The sequence below is a fragment of the Procambarus clarkii genome, chromosome 69 (assembly GCF_040958095.1).
Source record: "Procambarus clarkii isolate CNS0578487 chromosome 69, FALCON_Pclarkii_2.0, whole genome shotgun sequence".
Lineage (NCBI taxonomy): Eukaryota > Metazoa > Arthropoda > Malacostraca > Decapoda > Cambaridae > Procambarus > Procambarus clarkii.
This window is the reverse complement of record NC_091218.1, coordinates 16,344,874-16,363,616: the sequence shown is the minus strand read 5'-3', so window position 1 is coordinate 16,363,616 and position 18,743 is coordinate 16,344,874. Positions and strand designations below refer to the sequence as shown.

General features: G+C 47.5%; 1 protein-coding gene across 8 annotated transcripts in view; it reads left to right on the top strand.

The window, feature by feature from the left end:
• LOC123752869 (protein FAM13A) overlaps window positions 1–18,743 on the top strand; it is a 421,243-nt gene that overhangs the window by 130,425 nt on the left and 272,075 nt on the right. For 7 of the 8 annotated variants that reach the window (XM_069311074.1, XM_069311073.1, XM_069311072.1 and 4 more), the window contains exons 3-5: window positions 6,949–7,329; window positions 9,019–9,307; window positions 14,514–14,630. In XM_069311074.1, coding sequence (XP_069167175.1) covers window positions 7,267–7,329; window positions 9,019–9,307; window positions 14,514–14,630 — 469 coding nt within the window. In that variant the 5' untranslated portion in view covers window positions 6,949–7,266. The remainder of the gene's footprint in view (window positions 1–6,948; window positions 7,330–9,018; window positions 9,308–14,513; window positions 14,631–18,743) is intronic. The other variant, XM_069311068.1, reaches the window with a different exon arrangement.

Genomic DNA, 18,743 nt, shown 5'->3' with positions numbered 1-18,743 from the left:
TCTCTCTCTCTCTCTCTCTCTCTCTCTCTCTCTCTCTCTCTCTCTCTCTCTCTCTCTCTCTCTCTCTCTCTCTCTCTCTCTCTCTATCTCTCTCTCTATCTCTCTCTCTCTCTCTCTCTCTCTCTCTCTCTCTCTCTCTCTCTCTCTCTCTCTCTCTCTCTCTCTCTCTCTCTCTCTCTCTCTCTCTATCTCTCTCTCTATCTCTCTCTCTCTCTCTCTCTCTCTCTCTCTCTCTCTCTCTCTCTCTCTCTCTCTCTCTGTAATTACCTAAGTGCAGTTACAGGATGAGAGCTACGCTCGTGGTGTCCCGTCTTCCCAGCACTCTTTGTCATATAACGCTTTGAAACTACTGACGGTCTTGGCCTCCACCACCTTGTGTGTGTGTGTGTGTGTGTGTGTGTGTGTGTGTGTGTGTGTGTGTGTGTTAGAGGGTGGTGGTGGATGTGGTGGCAGGAGGGGTAAGGGAGCCACACTGAAGGGACCACTGGTGTTGCCTGTTCAGCGCACTTGTATAGATTCAGCACCAGGCCACATTTACCCTGGCTACGGTTGGGGGTCTTCAGGCTGGGGTGGGGGGTCGGCCAGGCTCTGGAATTGTCCTCCACATCACCAACTTTGATTTCCACCAATTACATATTAGTTCTTTCAGTACTAATTTTGATTGGCTTTGCTTCAGGGTCGTGAGGCTTTTGGGGATTCAAAATGAATGTTGCAGATCAATGCTGCAATTGTGCATTTGTTGAGATAGAAACAGATTTTAAGAATCAATCGATTTTTTGTAAACCAATGCTGCTATTATCTTCATTATTATCTGGTATTATTGCAGTGGACATCAACGCTGCAGTTATTTGAATTAATTATGTGGTGGTTAAAATCAGTGCAGACGATGAGTCACAATAACGAGGGTGAAGAAATGTTGACCAAACCACTCACCAGAAGATGAAGAGACGACGACGTTTAGGTCCGTCGTGGATCATTGTCAAGTCCATTGTTAAGAGACGAGGGAGACACGGGCATTAGTAAGGCAAGAGAGAGGTGAGGAGGAGGAGGACATCTTAGAGGAAGGAGCAAGGCGAAAGGGACGTGATGGATAGGTGTAATAAAGGGTGTAATAATAGGAGTAAGAATTGGAGCGTAAGAAAAAGAACAAAAAGAATTAGAGAAAAAAAGGAAGGGTAGGCTTATGTTAGGTCACGTTTGTTAGAAAGTTTAGGACATTTGAATATATACTGTGAAAGGGAAGAGTCAACATCAACAAAGCCAGAGTTCAGGTTCATGTTGGGTAGGTTGTGTATCAGAGCCGATTCTACAAGACGGCGTCTGTGTAGAGTAGAGGCAGGAAAGATTATTTTAGAAGAAGACCAACCAATAGGATGATTAGAATCCCTAACATGACAGAAGAAAGCATATAAATCAGTGTTGCAAGACAATCATGCAACCCCCCCCCCCCTCATGAACTCCCCACACACTCGTGGAAACTCCTGAGTGATTCCAGGCAGGAATCATGCAGGAAACTCACCAGGAAAGAAGCTCCGACCATCGTGGAGTAAGGTCCTTCATGCCAATGTGTACTAACAATGTAAAGCTGATGAAAGGACTCAGAACACGAGGACTGAAGAATGTTCCAGGTGGATCTTAACAAACTAGACATATAGTCTGTGAAATGGCTGTTTGACTTTAATTCAAGAAAATGTAGGGTGATGAGATTTGGGACCATGGATGAGAAGACCACAGGAACAGTACAAGATGGTAGACAATAATGGACATCAATAAATGGAAAATAATCTGGAAGTAGCCTACACGAGATGACCAACATCTCGTGTAGTCCTCAGGTATGGACAAGACATCATTAGGACGCTGTACGAGTCCTATTTTAGCCCAGTACTTGAATATGTAGCCCCGGTACGAAAGCCCCGCCTATACGAAAAAGCTGAGGGTACGAGACATAACCTGCTGAGGATTGACAGTGGACAAAATAAAGTAAATATTTAGACTGAACAAGGACGGGACGGAAGGACACGGGTGAGAACCAAACTCTCAGATGAGACACGAGGCTGCAAGAGAGCACTTGGTCAGTGTAAGAGTAGCGGCAAGGTGGAATGAGCCAAAGGGGAGGTTGTCGAGGCCATCTCCCTTCGTAGTTTCACATGTAGGTATGATAAGAAGCAAGAGAGTCGGGAACGATTGTGCAATAGGCAGTGGAAGCGCGGCCTTCATACACCAGGAGCATATACCGCGTCCTCTGCCAAGGGGACCTGCTGGAAACAAAACAAAAACATTAAATAAGGATCCGAAGACCTTGAGATCAATTAAAGGATGACAAATACCCCCTCCCCTCCCCTCCCCCACCCATCCTTTTTTTGTAGTAGACCCGACCGACCATGGCTGGAAATGACCTTCCTACGCCCCCCCCCCATCCCGCCCCCACCCTTCCCGAAGCTGCCCACCGCCACGCCCTCCAGCTGGGCTGGACTGAGGCTCTGGGTCACGTGGAGCCACTTCCGTGTACTGGGATTTGACAATATTTTTAAGTTTCTGCTTGTCTGTGTGTGTACTCACCTATTTGTGCTTGCGGGGGTTGAGCTTTGGCTGTTTGGTCCCGCCTCTCAACTGTCAATCAACTGGTTTACAGATTCCTGAGCCTACTGGGCTCTATCATATCTACATTTGAAACTGTGTATGGAGTCAGCCTCCACCACATCACTGCCTAATGCATTCCACCTGTTAACTACTCTGACACTGAACAATTTCTTTCTAACGTCCCTGTGGCACATTTGAGTACTCAGTTTCCATCTGTGTCCCCTTGTTCGCGTACCACCCGTGTTAAATAGTTTATCCTTATCTACCCTGTCAATTCCACTGAGGATTTTGTAAGTAATGATCATGTCTCTCCTTACTCTTCTGTCTTCCAGTGTCGTGAGGTGCATTTCCCGCAGCCTTTCCTCGTAACTCATGCCTCTTAGTTCTGGGACTAGTCTAGACTAGAAGTCATTTGTTGGACCATTCATTCAGTCTGTTTAGGTCATCTTGTAGCCTCCTACTATCATCCTCTGTTTCAATCCTCCTCATAATTTTTGCATCATTAGCAAACAGTGAGAGAAACGAGTCTATACCATCTGGAAGATCATTTACATATATCAGAAACAGTATAGATCCAAGGACCGACCCCTGCGGGACTCCACTGGGGACGTCTCGCCAATCTGAGACCTCTCCCCTCACACTGACTCGCTGTCTTCTGTCTTAGGTACTCCCTTATTCAATGGAGTACCTTCCCTTTCACTCCTGCCTGCGTCTTCAGCTTTTTCACGAGCCTCTTGTGTGGTACTGTGTCAAAGGCTTTCTGGCAATCCAAAAATATGCAGTCTGCCCACCCCTCTCTTGTCTGATTATTGTTGCCTGGTCGTAGAATGCAATTAATCCTGTGAGGCAGGACTTGCCATCCCTGAACCCATGCTGATGCTGTGTTACAAAGTTTTTTTTCGCACAATCTTCTTCATCAGCTTGCATGGTATGCAGGTTAGGGACACTGGTCTGTAGTTCAGTGCCTCTTGTCTACCCCCCTTCTTGTATATCGGTACTTCATTAGCCGCTGAACAAATCCACAAGAGCCGTGACGAGGATTCGAACCTGCGTCTGGGAGCATCCCAGACACTGCCTTAATTGACTGAGCTACGACAGGGTTAAAAAGAGTTGAAACCGAAGTCAACTCTTTTAACCCTTTCGTAGCTCAGTCGATTAAGGCAGTGTCTGGGATGCTCCCGGACGCAGGTTCGAATCCCTGTCACGGCCCTTTTATATTTGTTCATTTGATGCATCACGTTAGTGTGATCTCTGTGTGTAATTTATTAGCCGCTTTCCAAATTATTGTCTGTTTGTCTGTCTGTCTGTCTGTCTGTCTGTCTGTCTGTCTGTGTCTATCGGGATAACGATGATGGCTATGTCGTGTTATAGCCGCCAGCTCGAGCACACGAGGATAACGAAGGGTCTTCATGATACGCGCCACGCTCACAGCTCCCAAGCCCCGGCACGGCGTGAAGGAACGATACCCAATCACTTGAACCATCGGAGATCGAGCGCCGACCTGAACGAAGCAAATCCGTCGGTGTACCGACCACTTCAAGAGCTGCTGAAATACAAGATAAAATGTGAGATAACGCGAAGATTGCTTAATGAATAATATACAGCAGGTGTCGTAAAGTGGGCGAGACAAAGAACCAGTGTATAATACGACATTATACATATATAATGCCTCCTTGTATAATGCGACATTATACATATCTATAATGCCTCCTTGTATAATAATGCGACGCTTTCTGCGAGTCTTGTTTGATCTAAATTAACATGGCATTCAGCAGGTGGTAGCTCTCCAATAGCCTAATGATTTGACTTGCTAATTTATAGCCTCTTGCTTGGCACTGGAGTATGAGATGCCAGAACAGGTGGGGCACTCTGGCTCACTCTACACTCTGGGGAAATATATGAGGAGAGGCAGTAAATAGTGGAGTGGCAGCAGGACCCCAGCTGGTCGGGGGCTGACTCTCACCAAATCCAGGCTTAACCAAAAACATGGAGAGAGAGAGAGAGAGAGAGAGAGAGAGAGAGAGAGAGAGAGAGAGAGAGAGAGAGAGAGAGAGAGAGAGAGAGAGAGAGAGAGGGAGGGAGGGAGAGGGAGAGAGAGAGAGAGAGAGGGAGGGGGAAAAGAGAGAGAGAGACAGAGAGAGAGAGAGAGAGAGAGAGAGAGAGAGAGAGAGAGAGAGAGAGAGAGAGAGAGAGAGAGAGAGAGAGAGAGAGAGAGAGAGAGAGAGACCTATTACACACAATATGTGTTAGTCAATGATAAACTAATTCAGCTGAAGGTAGCGTATTTAGCCAAAGGTGGCCTATCATTGCCAAATATAATCTGTCAGCTAGAGATAGCCAAGAGTTGCTAAGGAAACACAGTGTAGCTATGTACACTTAATCCAAGTGTCTGCTGGAAATTCAGGGAGTAGATGGGGTGAAAAGTGGGGAAGGGGAGTATATAGGTGATATGAAGAAGGGAGAAAGGGTAGAAGGAAGAGAAGAGAGGGCTGTGGAGAGAGGGTAAAAGAAGATAGGTGGAATGGGTGATTGAGGGGAGGTGGGGGGGGAAAGGTAGACTATCTCGGCCACCACCGGATACCCCTCCTAGTCTACACCTATAAAACAAAATGCCTAACTTGTCTGGGGCTTACGGGCTATTCATGCCCGTGCCACATCTTGGATGGCTTAATCTTTATCAATCAATCTTGTCTGGGGATACTGACTAGACACTTGGGTCTAGCCTCGCCCAATTTTGCAAGATGAATCAGGTTGGGTAGGGGAGTGACATAGGCCAGTCGGTGTCGGCCCAAGTGAAATGCTTTAAGAAATATCGGTGCTTATCGAGACCCACCCATGAGAATTTCATGAAGTCAAGTCTGAAATATTTGTTGTGTTTGCCATAGAGTTGTTCAACTGTTCCAGTGCTTTATAAAAAAAAATCTGAGAGAGGAGAGTTAGAAAGAGGGGGGAGGATGAGGGGGGGGGGAGGGGACGAGAAGGGAAGAGCCCCGGGCACTGCTGGGTACCACCTCTTCTAACACATAACCTAACACAAGCACGTGTAACCGAATATGACAGAATCTAATCTAAGAATGCCAAATATATTGAAGGCACAGAAAACTAACCAACTATATATATATACGAATAGAGGGAAAAATAACTACACTTTTTTTTTGAGATATATACAAGAGTTGTTACATTCTTGTAGAGCCACTAGTACGCGTAGCGTTTCGGGCAAGTCCTTAATCCTACGGTCCCTGGAATACGATCCCCTGCCGCGAAGAATCGTTTTTTCATCCAAGTACCCATTTTACTGTTGCGTTAAACAGAGGCTACAGTTAAGGATTTGCGCCCAGTAAATCCTCCCCGGCCAGGATACGAACCCATGACAAAGCGCTCGCGGAACGCAAGGCGAGTGTCTTACCACTACACCACGGAGACCTAAACGGAGACACTGCTCAATATAATGTCAAGTAGCCAAGGATATCCTAATGTTGCCGAAAAAAGATAACCCAAAGTTAAGGTAACGCAGAAGATAGTGTAAGGTAAAGATTATTTTTATCATTGCCTGAGATAGCCTAACGTAAATAAAGATAACATAAACTTAACTAAATATAACCTAACTAAAGATAACCCAATGCTTCCGAAGCCAATGGAAGACATCCAAAAATAACTTACTTACCTGTTCTTGGTTCTGGGAATCAATGTCCCTGCAGGCTGGTCACCAACCAGGCCTCCTGGTTGGTGGTCTGGTCAACCAGGCTGTTAGACGCCGCTGCTTGCAGTTGGACGTACGATATCACAACCCAGTTGATCAGGTATCTTTTTTTACAGGTGTTTACCAAGTCCTCTTTTGAACACTGTGAAAGATCGCCCTGTTATGCCCCTCATGTTTAGAGGTAGAGTGTTGAAAAGTCTTGGGCTCTTAATGTTTGTAGAACTGTCTCTCGTACTTATTTTCAAGTCTGAATTTTAACGGGGCTGTTTTGCACTTCCTGCCATGCCTCCTGGTCTCATTTGGTGTTATTTCCGTGTGCAGATTTAGAACCAGTCCCCCTCTAATATTTTGCAAGTGGAAGTTATTATGTATTTCTCGCCTGTGTTCTCACTTGGGGTAGACGGTAGAGCGACGGTCTTGCTTCATGCTGGTCAGCGTTCAATCCCTGACCGTCCAAGTGGTTGGGCACCATTCCTTGCCTCCTGTCCCATCCCAAATACCTCTCACCGCAGCATATACAACACCTCGCAATAGGAGGAACACGCGCTTCAGCTCCTGTATGAAATTATACAGGAATTACAACAACTTTTGCTACATAGTTATTAGTAATTTCACTTAATTTCATGTAATATTAACAACTTTTCCTTTATTTTCCTTGGTGGATGTAGCAGCGGGTGGAGCAAGAGGCGCCCGCGACCCGTCGCTTGGGGCAGCGCCAGGTGAACACCTCGCTGTAACCACGGAGTCGCTCATCTTCTGCCCCGCCATCGCTCCTGGAGAGCCTCCCGGCCCCCTGGGAACACCCCAGGCCCCGTTTGGACCCCCACCAATCCGGGTTCGTCCCTCCCCAGAGCCACCACTCTCCAAACGACTTTGTACGTCGCATCGCTAGGAGGACCCCGCCGCCGCCGCCACCTTCCTCATTGATAAGCAGGCCGCCGCCGCCGCCGCCGCCCCGCCGATACCCGCCTGGAGAGAAGGGAGCCATGCGTCGACCCTCCTTCTGTTGTGAGCAGCATGGTGCTGGCCACACCAAGTGTCAGCCCCAGGTCAGTAGTCACTGATGCTTCTTTCACTTGTTCTCTGACTTGTATATATATATATATATATATGTCTCTCAATTATTAGACTTGAGAATGGTCTTGAATCGACTTGAGAATGGTCCAGGACGGACCGAAACGTCGTCGTCCCTTCAACTTCTAGTGTGTGGTCTGGTCAACATACTTCAGCCACGTTATTGTGACTCATCGCCTGCATATGTCTCTCAATGCCACAGCTATGGCTAGTATTATCCTTTGGCTGCAGCTATGTGCCATGCTTCACTCAAGCAGGTTGACAGTGTACCACATTATACCCCACCTGTGCCGCTGTGTCTCACGGTGAGCCACGGCACACACTTTACTTCTCACTATGTCATAGTTCACCGTGAGCTTATTAGTCAAGCATTTTATTTTCCTGTGAACTCACCAAGTTATGCTTCCGGGAGTTGGGCTTCTGGTCTTTAGTCCCGCCTCTCAACCGTCACTCAACTGGTGAACAGCTTCACGAGCCTATGCAGGCGATGAGTCACAGTAACGTGGCTGAAGTATGTTGACCAGACCACACACTAGAAGTTGAAGGGACGACGACGTTTCGGTCCGTCCTGGACCATTCTCAAGTCGATTGTGAATGGTGAATTACACGATTGTGACTTCTCAAGTCAAGAGAATGGTCCAGGACGGACCGAAACGTCGTCGTTCATTTACCTTCTAGTGTGTGGTCTGGTGATCAACTTCACGAGCCTATTGGGCTTTTATCATATCTTAATTTTAAACTTTGTATGGAGTCAAGCCTCCACCACATCACTACCAAGTGCATTCCATTTGTTAACTACTCTGACACTGAATACAATTCTTTCTAATGTGCCTGTGGCTCATTTGGGTACTAAGTTTCCACCTGTGTCCCCTTGTTTGTGCACCACCCATGCTAAATAATTTGTCTAATATACCCTGTCAATTTCCCTGAGAATCTTGTAGGTGGTCATCATGTCTCCACTAACTCTTCTGTCTTCTAGTGACGTGAGATTTAATTCCAGTAGTCTTTCCATGTAGCCCATACCCCTCAGCTCGAGTGCTAGTCTGGTGGCACACCTCTGAACTTTTTCACCTTTTGTTTGTGTGTCTGGTCACCATAATGACAAAAGCACAGGAGCTGAACCAGAGTAGTAATAGTTAATGTTTTTATTCTTCAAGTGTATATATTGTTCCCGTTAAACAGTAAATAGATTTGAGTGTTTGTTATTTTCCAGCAGCAAGATATAGATACATGCCTCTGGATCTTATTTTCCAGCAGCAAGATATAGATACATGCCTCTGGATCTTATTTTCCAGCAGCAAGATATAGATACATGCCTCTGGATCATATTTTCCAGCAGCAAGATATAGATACATGCCTCTGGGTGATATTTTCCAGCAGCAAGATATAGATACATGCCTCTGGGTGATATTTTCCAGCAGCAAGATATAGATACATGCCTCTGGGTGATATTTTCCAGCAGCAAGATATAGATACATGCCTCTGGGTGATATTTTCCAGCAGCAAGATATAGATACATGCCTCTGAATGGTTTCTAGTGGCAGGATTTCGACACACGAGTCTGGACGTTGTTAGAATCCGAAGATATATATAGATAAGTGTGGAAGCTGTTTTCCAGCCACAGAGGGAGACATATATGCTTATGTTTTGATGTTCCATTCCAGGAGGGCGGTGAGAGTACTCTGTCTCGAGTGCGGAGGTTCCTGGCAGTGTCGATGGGCGGGCGGTCGAGCAGCCGCTGTAAACACCCACACGCCATCCCTCCGGACCCGCTCCACGCCCCCGCGCACGCCGTCCACTCGCTCCTGGCCGACATGAAGGGCGCAGGGGTGGGCGTGCAGGGCATACTGGGCCGCCCCTTGGACGAGGTGATGGCCGCCCACGGAGAGGATAGCAATGGGCATGGCGTGCCCACGCTGGTCCACCTCCTCTGCTGTTTCCTCCTCACCCACGGTACGTTCCTTCTAACCCACGGTACGTTCTTCCCTCACCCACGGTACGTTCCTTCTAACCCACGGTACGTTCCTCCCTCACCCACGGCACGTTCCCCCTCACCCACAGTACGTTCCTCCCTCACCCACAGTACGTTCCCCCTCACCCACGGTACGTTCCCCCCTCACCCACGGTACGTTCCCCCTCATCCACGGTACGTTCCCCCTCATCCACGGTACGTTCCTCCCTCACCCACGGTACGTTCCCCCTCACCCACGGTACGTTCCCCCTCATCCACGGTACGTTCCCCCTCACCCACGGTACGTTCCCCCTCACCCACAGTACGTTCCCCCCTCATCCACGGTACGTTCGTCTGTGCCCCTTTAGTTCCTCTTGCAAGATTTTCCTCATCTTCCTCTCAAAGATCTAATTTATCGCCCTTGAAACTCGAATAAACCTTGACTAATGGGAAAATTACAAAATCATGGGGAGCTTCTGTTTATTATTAGTCCTCACAATACACTACTTGTTTCTGAATCTCATATGTCGTTCATCTACCGGAAGCGAAATGTGGATACAGTCCAAGGATTTCAGGTAATTTATCCATGGTAATAAGATAGGTTGCCATATCATACAGAGTGAGCTTAGATTTATCTCTAAAAGGCTCAATTTTACTGCAATCCAAGATAGTGTTCGAGTGTGTGTCCACACACTTTACACTTTACTTCATCTAGATCCCTATACAAGCCGAACTGCCAGAGATACTTGTAGCCAAGTCTTATACGAGCTGTGACAACATCTGTTAGTCTACTGACTTTGTTACTTGCCCCATACACATGTTTTACTTCACACATTTCATTGTGATGAACAATGGACCAATCTTGTCTTGACTATTCGCTCTGTCTTTTACTTGTCTTTATATCATTTGGAATTTGTTTAACTTAGGAAAAGAACACCAAAAACAACGCAAGATAGCTTAGGGTAGTCTAAGATAACCTAACCAAAGAACTAAAGATAACATGTTATAAGGTTTCTGCTTCTGGGGGACTACCATGGGGACTCTTATCCTGTGGACTCTTCAACTTCACTTTCTTTCAACAGATACGTCCTATTTTATTATATATATATATATATATATATATATATATATATATATATATATATATATATATATATATATATATATATATATATATATATATATAAATTGTCGCTCCAGGCAACAGCCTGTTGGACCAAGCTCGCACAAGACAAGTCTGGCCCCGGGCCGTACTTGGGGAGTAGAAGAACTCCCAGAATCCCATCCAGGTGCATTCTAAGTACAAACACACAAACCCCTACAAATGCGAGGTATCACATACTAACCTCTGTCGATTACTTTTTGGCTGGATGTGAGGCAGTATGTGCTTGTCTGTGGTGTTCTGGACGTGTTCCCCCGGGGGCTTATGTTCCACATTAAGTCAGGCTGCGAACAGCCGCGTCTAACAGTCTGGTTGACCAGTCCAGCAACGAGGAGGCTTGGTCGAGGACCGGGCCGCGGGGACGTTGAGCCCCGAAATCATCGCAAGTAAGGTACTGGACCAGTTTTGTTCCGTAAATAAACATTAAGTCGAAGAACGCCTCAGAACTCTCATCATTTTCGTGTAGTCTTCATTTTTATCTTGTATAGAAGATAAGATGTTAAGACACCCTCACACGATGACTGTTGTATTGATAAGAGAGAGTGAAGTGTATTACACGTGGCGTACTGTGATGTACTCCCGTCGACGGTGTTCCCTCACAGGGCAGCTGATGTACTCCCGTCGACGGTGTTCCCTCACAGGGCAGCTGATGTACTCCCGTCGACGGTGTTCCCTCACAGGGCAGCTGATGTGCTCCCGTCGACGGTGTTCCCTCACAGGGCAGCTGATGTACTCCCGTCGACGGTGTTCCCTCACAGGGCAGCTGATGTGCTCTCGTCGACGGTGTTCCCTCACAGGGCAGCTGATGTGCTCCCGTCGACGGTGTTCCCTCACAGGGCAGCTGATGTACTCTCGTCGACGGTGTTCCCTCACAGGGCAGCTGATGTACTCTCGTCGACGGTGTTCCCTCACAGGGCAGCTGATGTACTCTCGTCGACGGTGTCCCCTCACAGGGCAGCTGGTAGTTCTTTCTCCGGCGTGTTTACTCTCATCCTTGAACCCTCAGTATAAGGAAGGTGTGGAAAGTGTCAACAAGAGCCATGTGCCACCACCTCAAGGCCACGCGGCGCCCGCACACAACAATTCTTCATACATGGAATACGAGAGTACATTTAATATATATATATATGCAAACAAGCCTGAATGGTCCCCAGGACTATATACAACTGAAAACTCTTTTTGTGTTCCTGAAAACTTTTTTGTGTTCCTCACGTGTGCCCCAAAGAATGAGGTGATTTGATAAAATGCTATGCCCAAGATTACCATCCGAGTGCCGGCGGGGAAGTGGTTCATATAGCCTCGGCTATCACTTCCTTATGTCCGGTCGTGATGGTCAAGCGGATTAAGGCGTCCCTGTACATACCAGTTGTGGGAGTATGGGTTCGAGTCACTTCTGGGGTGTGAGTTTTCAGTTATATATATATATATATATATATATATATGTCGTACCTAGTAGCCAGAACGCACTTCTCGGCCTACTGTGCAAGGCCTGATTTTCCTAATAAGCCAAGTTTTCCTGAATTTATATATTTTTTTAATTTTTTTTTCTCATGAAATGATAAAGCTATCCATTTCACTATATATGAGTTCATTTTTTTAAATTTGAGTCAAAACTAAGTTAGATATATGACCGAACCTAACCTACCCTACCTAACCTAACCTAACCTTGCACAACCTAACCTAAACTAACATAACTAAGTCAATAATTTATGTTCTTAATATAATATAATAAAAATATTTAAAATAAACCAACTGGAAACAATTTATTGAAAATAAAGAAAATCACTCGGCCTATTACGCAAATCGGGCCTTGCATAGTAGGTCGAGAAGTGCCTTATGGCTACTAGGTACGACATATATATGTGTGTGTATATATATATATATATATATATATATATATATATATATATATATATATATATATATATATATATATATATATATATGTGTGTGTGTGTGTATATCACGAAAATAAACACGTGATTAAGAATGTGACAATGTCAGACCACGGAGGAAAAAGAAACAGGAATTTCCTTAAGTACTTTCGTATATTAAATACATCTTCAGAAGGTCCAGCCCACAGTTTTCCACTGTGCAACCCATGCAGTCCATATTGGTCTGCTTCCACCCTGTTGCAAATACACTTGTATTCAGTGTGAATTGGGGCACCAAGGCGGAGGGCCACTGCTACAAGAAGGGATTCTGGATCTAGGCTCATGCCTCTTGCCGACATGGGTACTGCCAGAAGGAAGTCTCCTGCATGGGGGGCAAGCACTGCTCTGAGGCGGGCTTTCTCCTTATCTGATGTTGCGGCGCTGAGCATGGCACCTGCTAAGTTTTTCACTAGTGGGTGGTCCCAGCTTGATTGTGTTTTTTTTTTTATCTATGATGAATGCTGGGGCTGCAAGAGCATCCCACTGATTTGAACATTCGGTGAAAGCAAGATCGTGTATTCCTGCTGAATCACTCAGGGGGTTCTGGTAGGATATCTCCTACGAGGTCGTGCGATGCATGAGAGCAAAGAAAAGCTGGTAGACCAATCTGGGAGACTGTGTGGACACCGAGGCGGCCGAGTCTTACAGGGAGGGTTGCTTGCTTCTATTTTGAGTTGTCCAACGGAAGGTTCAGGACTTTCAACAGCAGGGAGCTCTAGAGGGTGTCATTCTCATTTAATTTAGGGCTGTTGTAGGATGGAGAACACCTCAGAAAGTAAGTCAGCTTAGGGGGAGATAGGCATCTTGTGAGGAGGAAGAGAGCATCATGGACATCAATCTTGTCAATCCTGTCCAGCATTCTCCTTAGATCAGTGATTTTTGCCACCAGGTCCTCCACGATTGCTTGTGGCCACTTGACGGCACCCAGGAGGGTGCCGTCACCTGGTACACCCAGGAGGGTGCCGTCACCTGGTACACCCAGGAGGGTGCCGTCACCTGGTACACCCAGGAGGGTGCCGTCACCTGGTACACCCAGGAGGGTGCCGTCACCTGGTACACCCAGGAGGGTGCCGTCACCTGGTACACCCAGGAGGGTGTCGTCACCTGGTACACCCAGGAGGGTGCCGTCACCTGGTACACCCAGGAGGGTGCCGTCACCTGGTACACCCAGGAGGGTGCCGTCACCTGGTACACCCAGGAGGGTGCCGTCACCTGGTACACCCAGGAGGGTGCCGTCACCTGGTACACCCAGGAGGGTGCCGTCACCTGGTACACCCAGGAGGGTGCCGTCACCTGGTACACCCAGGAGGGTGCCGTCAAGTGGCTCCACAACGACAATGTCGTTGTGGAGCCACTATATATTATATAGACTACGACTATATATATATATATATATATATATATCAATATATATCGATATATATATATATATCAATATATATCGATATATATATATATATATATCAATATATATATATATTATGCTTGTATGTCTGCTGTATCAGATGGGCCATTGGGCTACATCGGATGTGCCAATTGGGTGCATCTGATGGGCCAATGGGCCGTCTGCGTTGTCCAAGTATTGTACCTCACCTTACTTCACCACTCCTTCCTGCCTATTTATACCCATCACTTGATCTGTAAAATGACCTTCTGAAGATGTATTTAATATACGAAAGTACTTAAGGAAATTTCCTGTTTCATTTTTCCTCCGTGGTCTGACATTGTCACATTCTTAATCACGTGTTTATTTTCGTGATACACACACACATATATATACACATACATACATAGAGAGAGAGTGCGAGAGCGAGAGTGAGTCTAACCTCCTCTGAGTATGTAGGGACCCTTCGGCCTCGAAGAAGACGATATGTAGCATCCGGGGGCCTTGTATTACACCCGCGTTCACTCACCTATTATCTTCTCCCGCCCCCCCCCTATATATTGTGTATATTGTCATTTTATTTAATTTACAATTCATCACACACACACACACACACACACACACACACACACACACACACACACACACACACACACACACACACACACACACACACACATGTTTTTCACTTGGCTATTTGTAATATTTGTTGACCTGCTGGTGCACAGGTGTTGACTACGACACGCTGGTGAGCGAGGACTGGTGCGCCGAGGAGGTGAGGACCAGGCTCCTGCTGGAGCGGGAGGCCGCCGGCGTCGACCCCGAGGCCCAGGACGCCCCGCCAGGTACGTCACCTTTAATACCTCTGTTCCAGAGTTGTGGCATGGGGTCATTGTCCTTCCCTGGGGCACCTGTGTCCTCCTGGAGGCACCTGTGGCCTCCTGGGGGGCCATCTGTGGCCTCCTGGGGGCATCTGTGTTCTCCTGGGGGCCATCTGCGGCTTCTTCGGGGCATCTGTGTTCTCCTGGGGGCCATCTGTGGCTTCCTGGGGGCCATCTGTGTTCTCCTGGGGGCCATCTGTGGCTTCTTCGGGGCACCTGTGTTCTCCTGGGGGCCATCTGTGGCTTCCTGGGGCACCTGTGTTCTCCTGGGGGCCATCTGTGGCTTCTTCTGGGCATCTGTGTTCTTCTGGGGGCCATCTGTGGCTTCCTGGGGGCCATCTGTGTTCTCCTGGGGGCCATCTGTGGCTTCTTCGGGGCACCTGTGTTCTCCTGGGGGCCATCTGTGGCTTCTTCGGGGCATCTGTGTTCTCCTGGGGGCATCTGTGGCCTCCTGGGGGCCATCTGTGGCCTCCTGGGGGCACCTGTGGCCTCCTGGGGGCACCTGTGGCCTCCTGGGGGCATCTGTGGCTTCCTGGGGGCATCTGTGTTCTCCTGGGGGCACCTGTGTTCTCCTGGGGGCACCTGTGTTCTCCTGGGGGCACCTGTGTTCTCCTGGGGGCACCTGTGTTCTCCTGGGGGCACCTGTGTTCTCCTGGGGGCACTTGTGTTCTCCTGGGGGCATCTGTATTCTACTGGGGCACCTATGCTTCCCCCCCCCCCTCCCACCTGTGTTTCCCCTGAGAATGAAAATAAACGGAAAGCACATATAAAACGCCGTCAAATAACACACTAGAGCGAACAAGCAATATAACAGATCACAGCGGAAGACCTTATACTTTTGAAGAACACAATAACGTTGGTGTTCTGCACTGCAAGGAAAATGACAGGTTGGATAACAAGAACCTTCCCCACACGAGATGCCGCACCAGTGATGATACTTTACAGGACCCGGGTGCTCTCTAGGGTGGTGGAATATTGTTGCAAAATGACCTATTGAGCCCTATTCAAAGCTGAATAAATTGCCGACCTGGAGAACACGCAGAGATTGTTTGCTGGCCGACTCCACGTAATAAAACGTGTATATACAGTCCCCGTGGTGTAGTGGTAAGACACTCGCCTGGCGTTCCGCGAGCGCTATGTCATGGGTTCGTATCCTGGCCGGGGAGGATTTACTGGGCGCAATTCCTTAACTGTAGCCTCTGTTTAACTCAACAGTAAAATGTGTACTTGGATGTAACAACGATTCTTCGCGGCGGGGATCGTATTCCAGGGACCTGCCCGAAACGCTACGCGTACTAGTGGCTGTACAAGAATGTAACAACTCTCGTATATATCTCAAAAAAAAAAAAAAAAAAAAAAATATATATATATATATATATATATATATATATATATATATATATATATATATATATATATATATATATATATATATATATATATATATATATATTATATGCGTCTGCTTAAAAACTGTATATCTGTATTGTCTACAGCACAAGCAAGAGATACCTCATGACTGGTTCTTGAGGAATATTAGAGAGACAGGCTGCCAGTCTGCACAGGGAATCTTCTTGAGGTTATCTTGAGATGATTTCGGGGCTTTTTAGTGTCCCCGCGGCCCGGTTCTCGACCAGGCCTCCACCCTCAGGAAGCAGCCCGTGACAGCTGACTAACACCCAGGTACCTATTTTACTGCTAGGTAACAGGGGCATAGGGTGAAAGAAACTCTGCCCATTGTTTCTCGCCGTCGCCTGGGATGGAACCCAGGACCAGAGGATCACAAGTCGAGCGTGCTGTCCGCTCGGCCGACAGGCTCCCCACGCCACGTGAAATAAGGCCACGTGAGGCAGGAGGCGTGGCAGGAAGTTGTGACTAGCTGCCTTCTCCGCGGCACCTATCCATCGCCGCTTTTAGTAATTGGTATATTTTTGGTATAAAAAGTCGTAATTTCAAAATGCGAATACGTGCAGAGAGCCAGTATTTGGCTCCAAAATATGGCTCAAGCGTCGAATTTGGGATGTTTGGGATGTTTTAAAAACTGCAGGGAGGATTTAGGCAAAATATGATCCATCGCATCTATTCACAAAACAGCGCCGTGGAGAAGAGCGAATAGTTACCCTGGGAGACAAGTCTATCAACATTAAGGGCCCAAGACTTTTCCAACACTCTCCCTCTGAGTATAAGGGACATAACTGGCCGACTTCTCACCGAGTTCAAAAGAGAACTTCTTCAACCCCTACAAAGCATACCTGATTAACCAGGCTGTGATTCTTTCGTCAGGCTGCATGGAGCTGAGTCCTACAACCTGGTTGATCACACCACCAACCAGGAGATCTGATGAGAGACCGGGCCGCGGGGACGTTAATCCCCGGAACCACCGCAAAGTAACCACAAGATAGGACTGTCATGTCCCCCCCCTCGTAGTAACGACCCTGGGACAGCGGGGGTGGAGGGGGGGGGCAGAGTCTTGCTCTAGTTACTAAACTCTATATTTAATTCGTTGACAAATTATGGGGCGACTGACATGTGTGCTAAGACCAGATCACACAACCCTCGCTCTTAATGTGTCCTAAGATGTTCTTGAGTGACGCTCAGGTAATGTTCTTCATCCTTGACAGGTTCTTCATCCTTGACAGGTTCTTCATCCTTGACAGGTTCTTCATCCTTGACAGGTTCTTCATCCTTGACAGGTTCTTCATCCTTGACAGGTTCTTCATCCTTGAGAGGTTCTTCATCCTTGACAGGTTCTTCATCCTTGACAGGTTCTTCATCCTTGACAGGTTCTTCATCCTTGACAGGTTCTTCATCCTTGACAGGTTCTTCTTCCTTGAGATGTTCTTCATCCTTGACAGGTTCTTCTTCCTTGACAGGTTCTTCATCCTTGACAGGTTCTTCTTCCTTGACAGGTTCTTCTTCCTTGACAGGTTCTTCATCCTTGAGATGTTCTTCATCCTTGAAAGAAAGGATTTGTAATTGGAATTAGTAAAACTATCCATCCTGAGATACTTATTGATAGACAGTCATACGGAGACCTTGGCACTGTACTGTGTGTAGCAGGCATTGTGAGGGTCAACAGTAGTGGCACTGTACTGTGTGTGGCAGGCACTGTACTGTGTGTAGCAGGCACTGTGAGGGTCAACAGTAGTGGGCACTGTACTGTGTGTAGCAGGCACTGTGAGGGTCAACAGTCGTAGGCACTGTACTGTGTGTAGCAGGCACTGTGAGGGTCAACAGTAGTGGCACTGTACTGTGTGTAGCAGGCACTGTACTGTGTGTAGCAGGCACTGTGAGGGTCAACAGTAGCAGGCACTGTACTGTGTGTAGCAGGCACTGTGAGGGTCAACAGTAGCAGGCACTGTACTGTGTGTAGCAGGCACTGTGAGGGTCAACAGTAGCAGGCACTGTACTGTGTTTAGCAGGCACTGTGAGGGTCAACAGTAGCAGGCACTGCACTGTGTGTAGCAGGCACTGTGAGGGTCAACAGTAGCAGGCACTGTACTGTGTGTAGCAGGCACTGTGAGGGTCAACAGTAGCAGGCACTGTACTGTGTGTAGCAGGCACTGTGAGGGTCAACAGTAGCAGGCACTGTACTGTGTGTAGCAGGCACTGTGAGGGTCAACAGTAGCAGGCACTGTACTGTGTGTAGCAGGCACTGTGAGGGTCAACAGTAGCAGGCACTGTACTGTGTGTAGCAGGCACTGTGAGGGTCAACAGTAGCAGGCACTGTGAGGGTCAACAGTAGCAGGCACTGTACCGTGTGTAGCAGGCACTGTGAGGGTCAACAGTAGCAGGCACTGTACTGTGTGTAGCAGGCACTGTGAGGGTCAACAGTAGCAGGCACTGTGAGGGTCAACAGTAGCAGGCACTGTATTGTGTGTGGCAGGCACTGTACTGTGTGTAGCAGGCACTGTACTGTGTGTAGCAGGCACTGTACTGTGTGTAGCAGGCACTGTACTGTGTGTAGCAGGCACTGTGAGGGTCAACAGTAGCAGGCACTGTACTGTGTGCAGCAGGCACTGTGAGGGTCAACAGTAGTGGTCGGCAGCACTATTGATCGTTTCACAACTCTTCCTG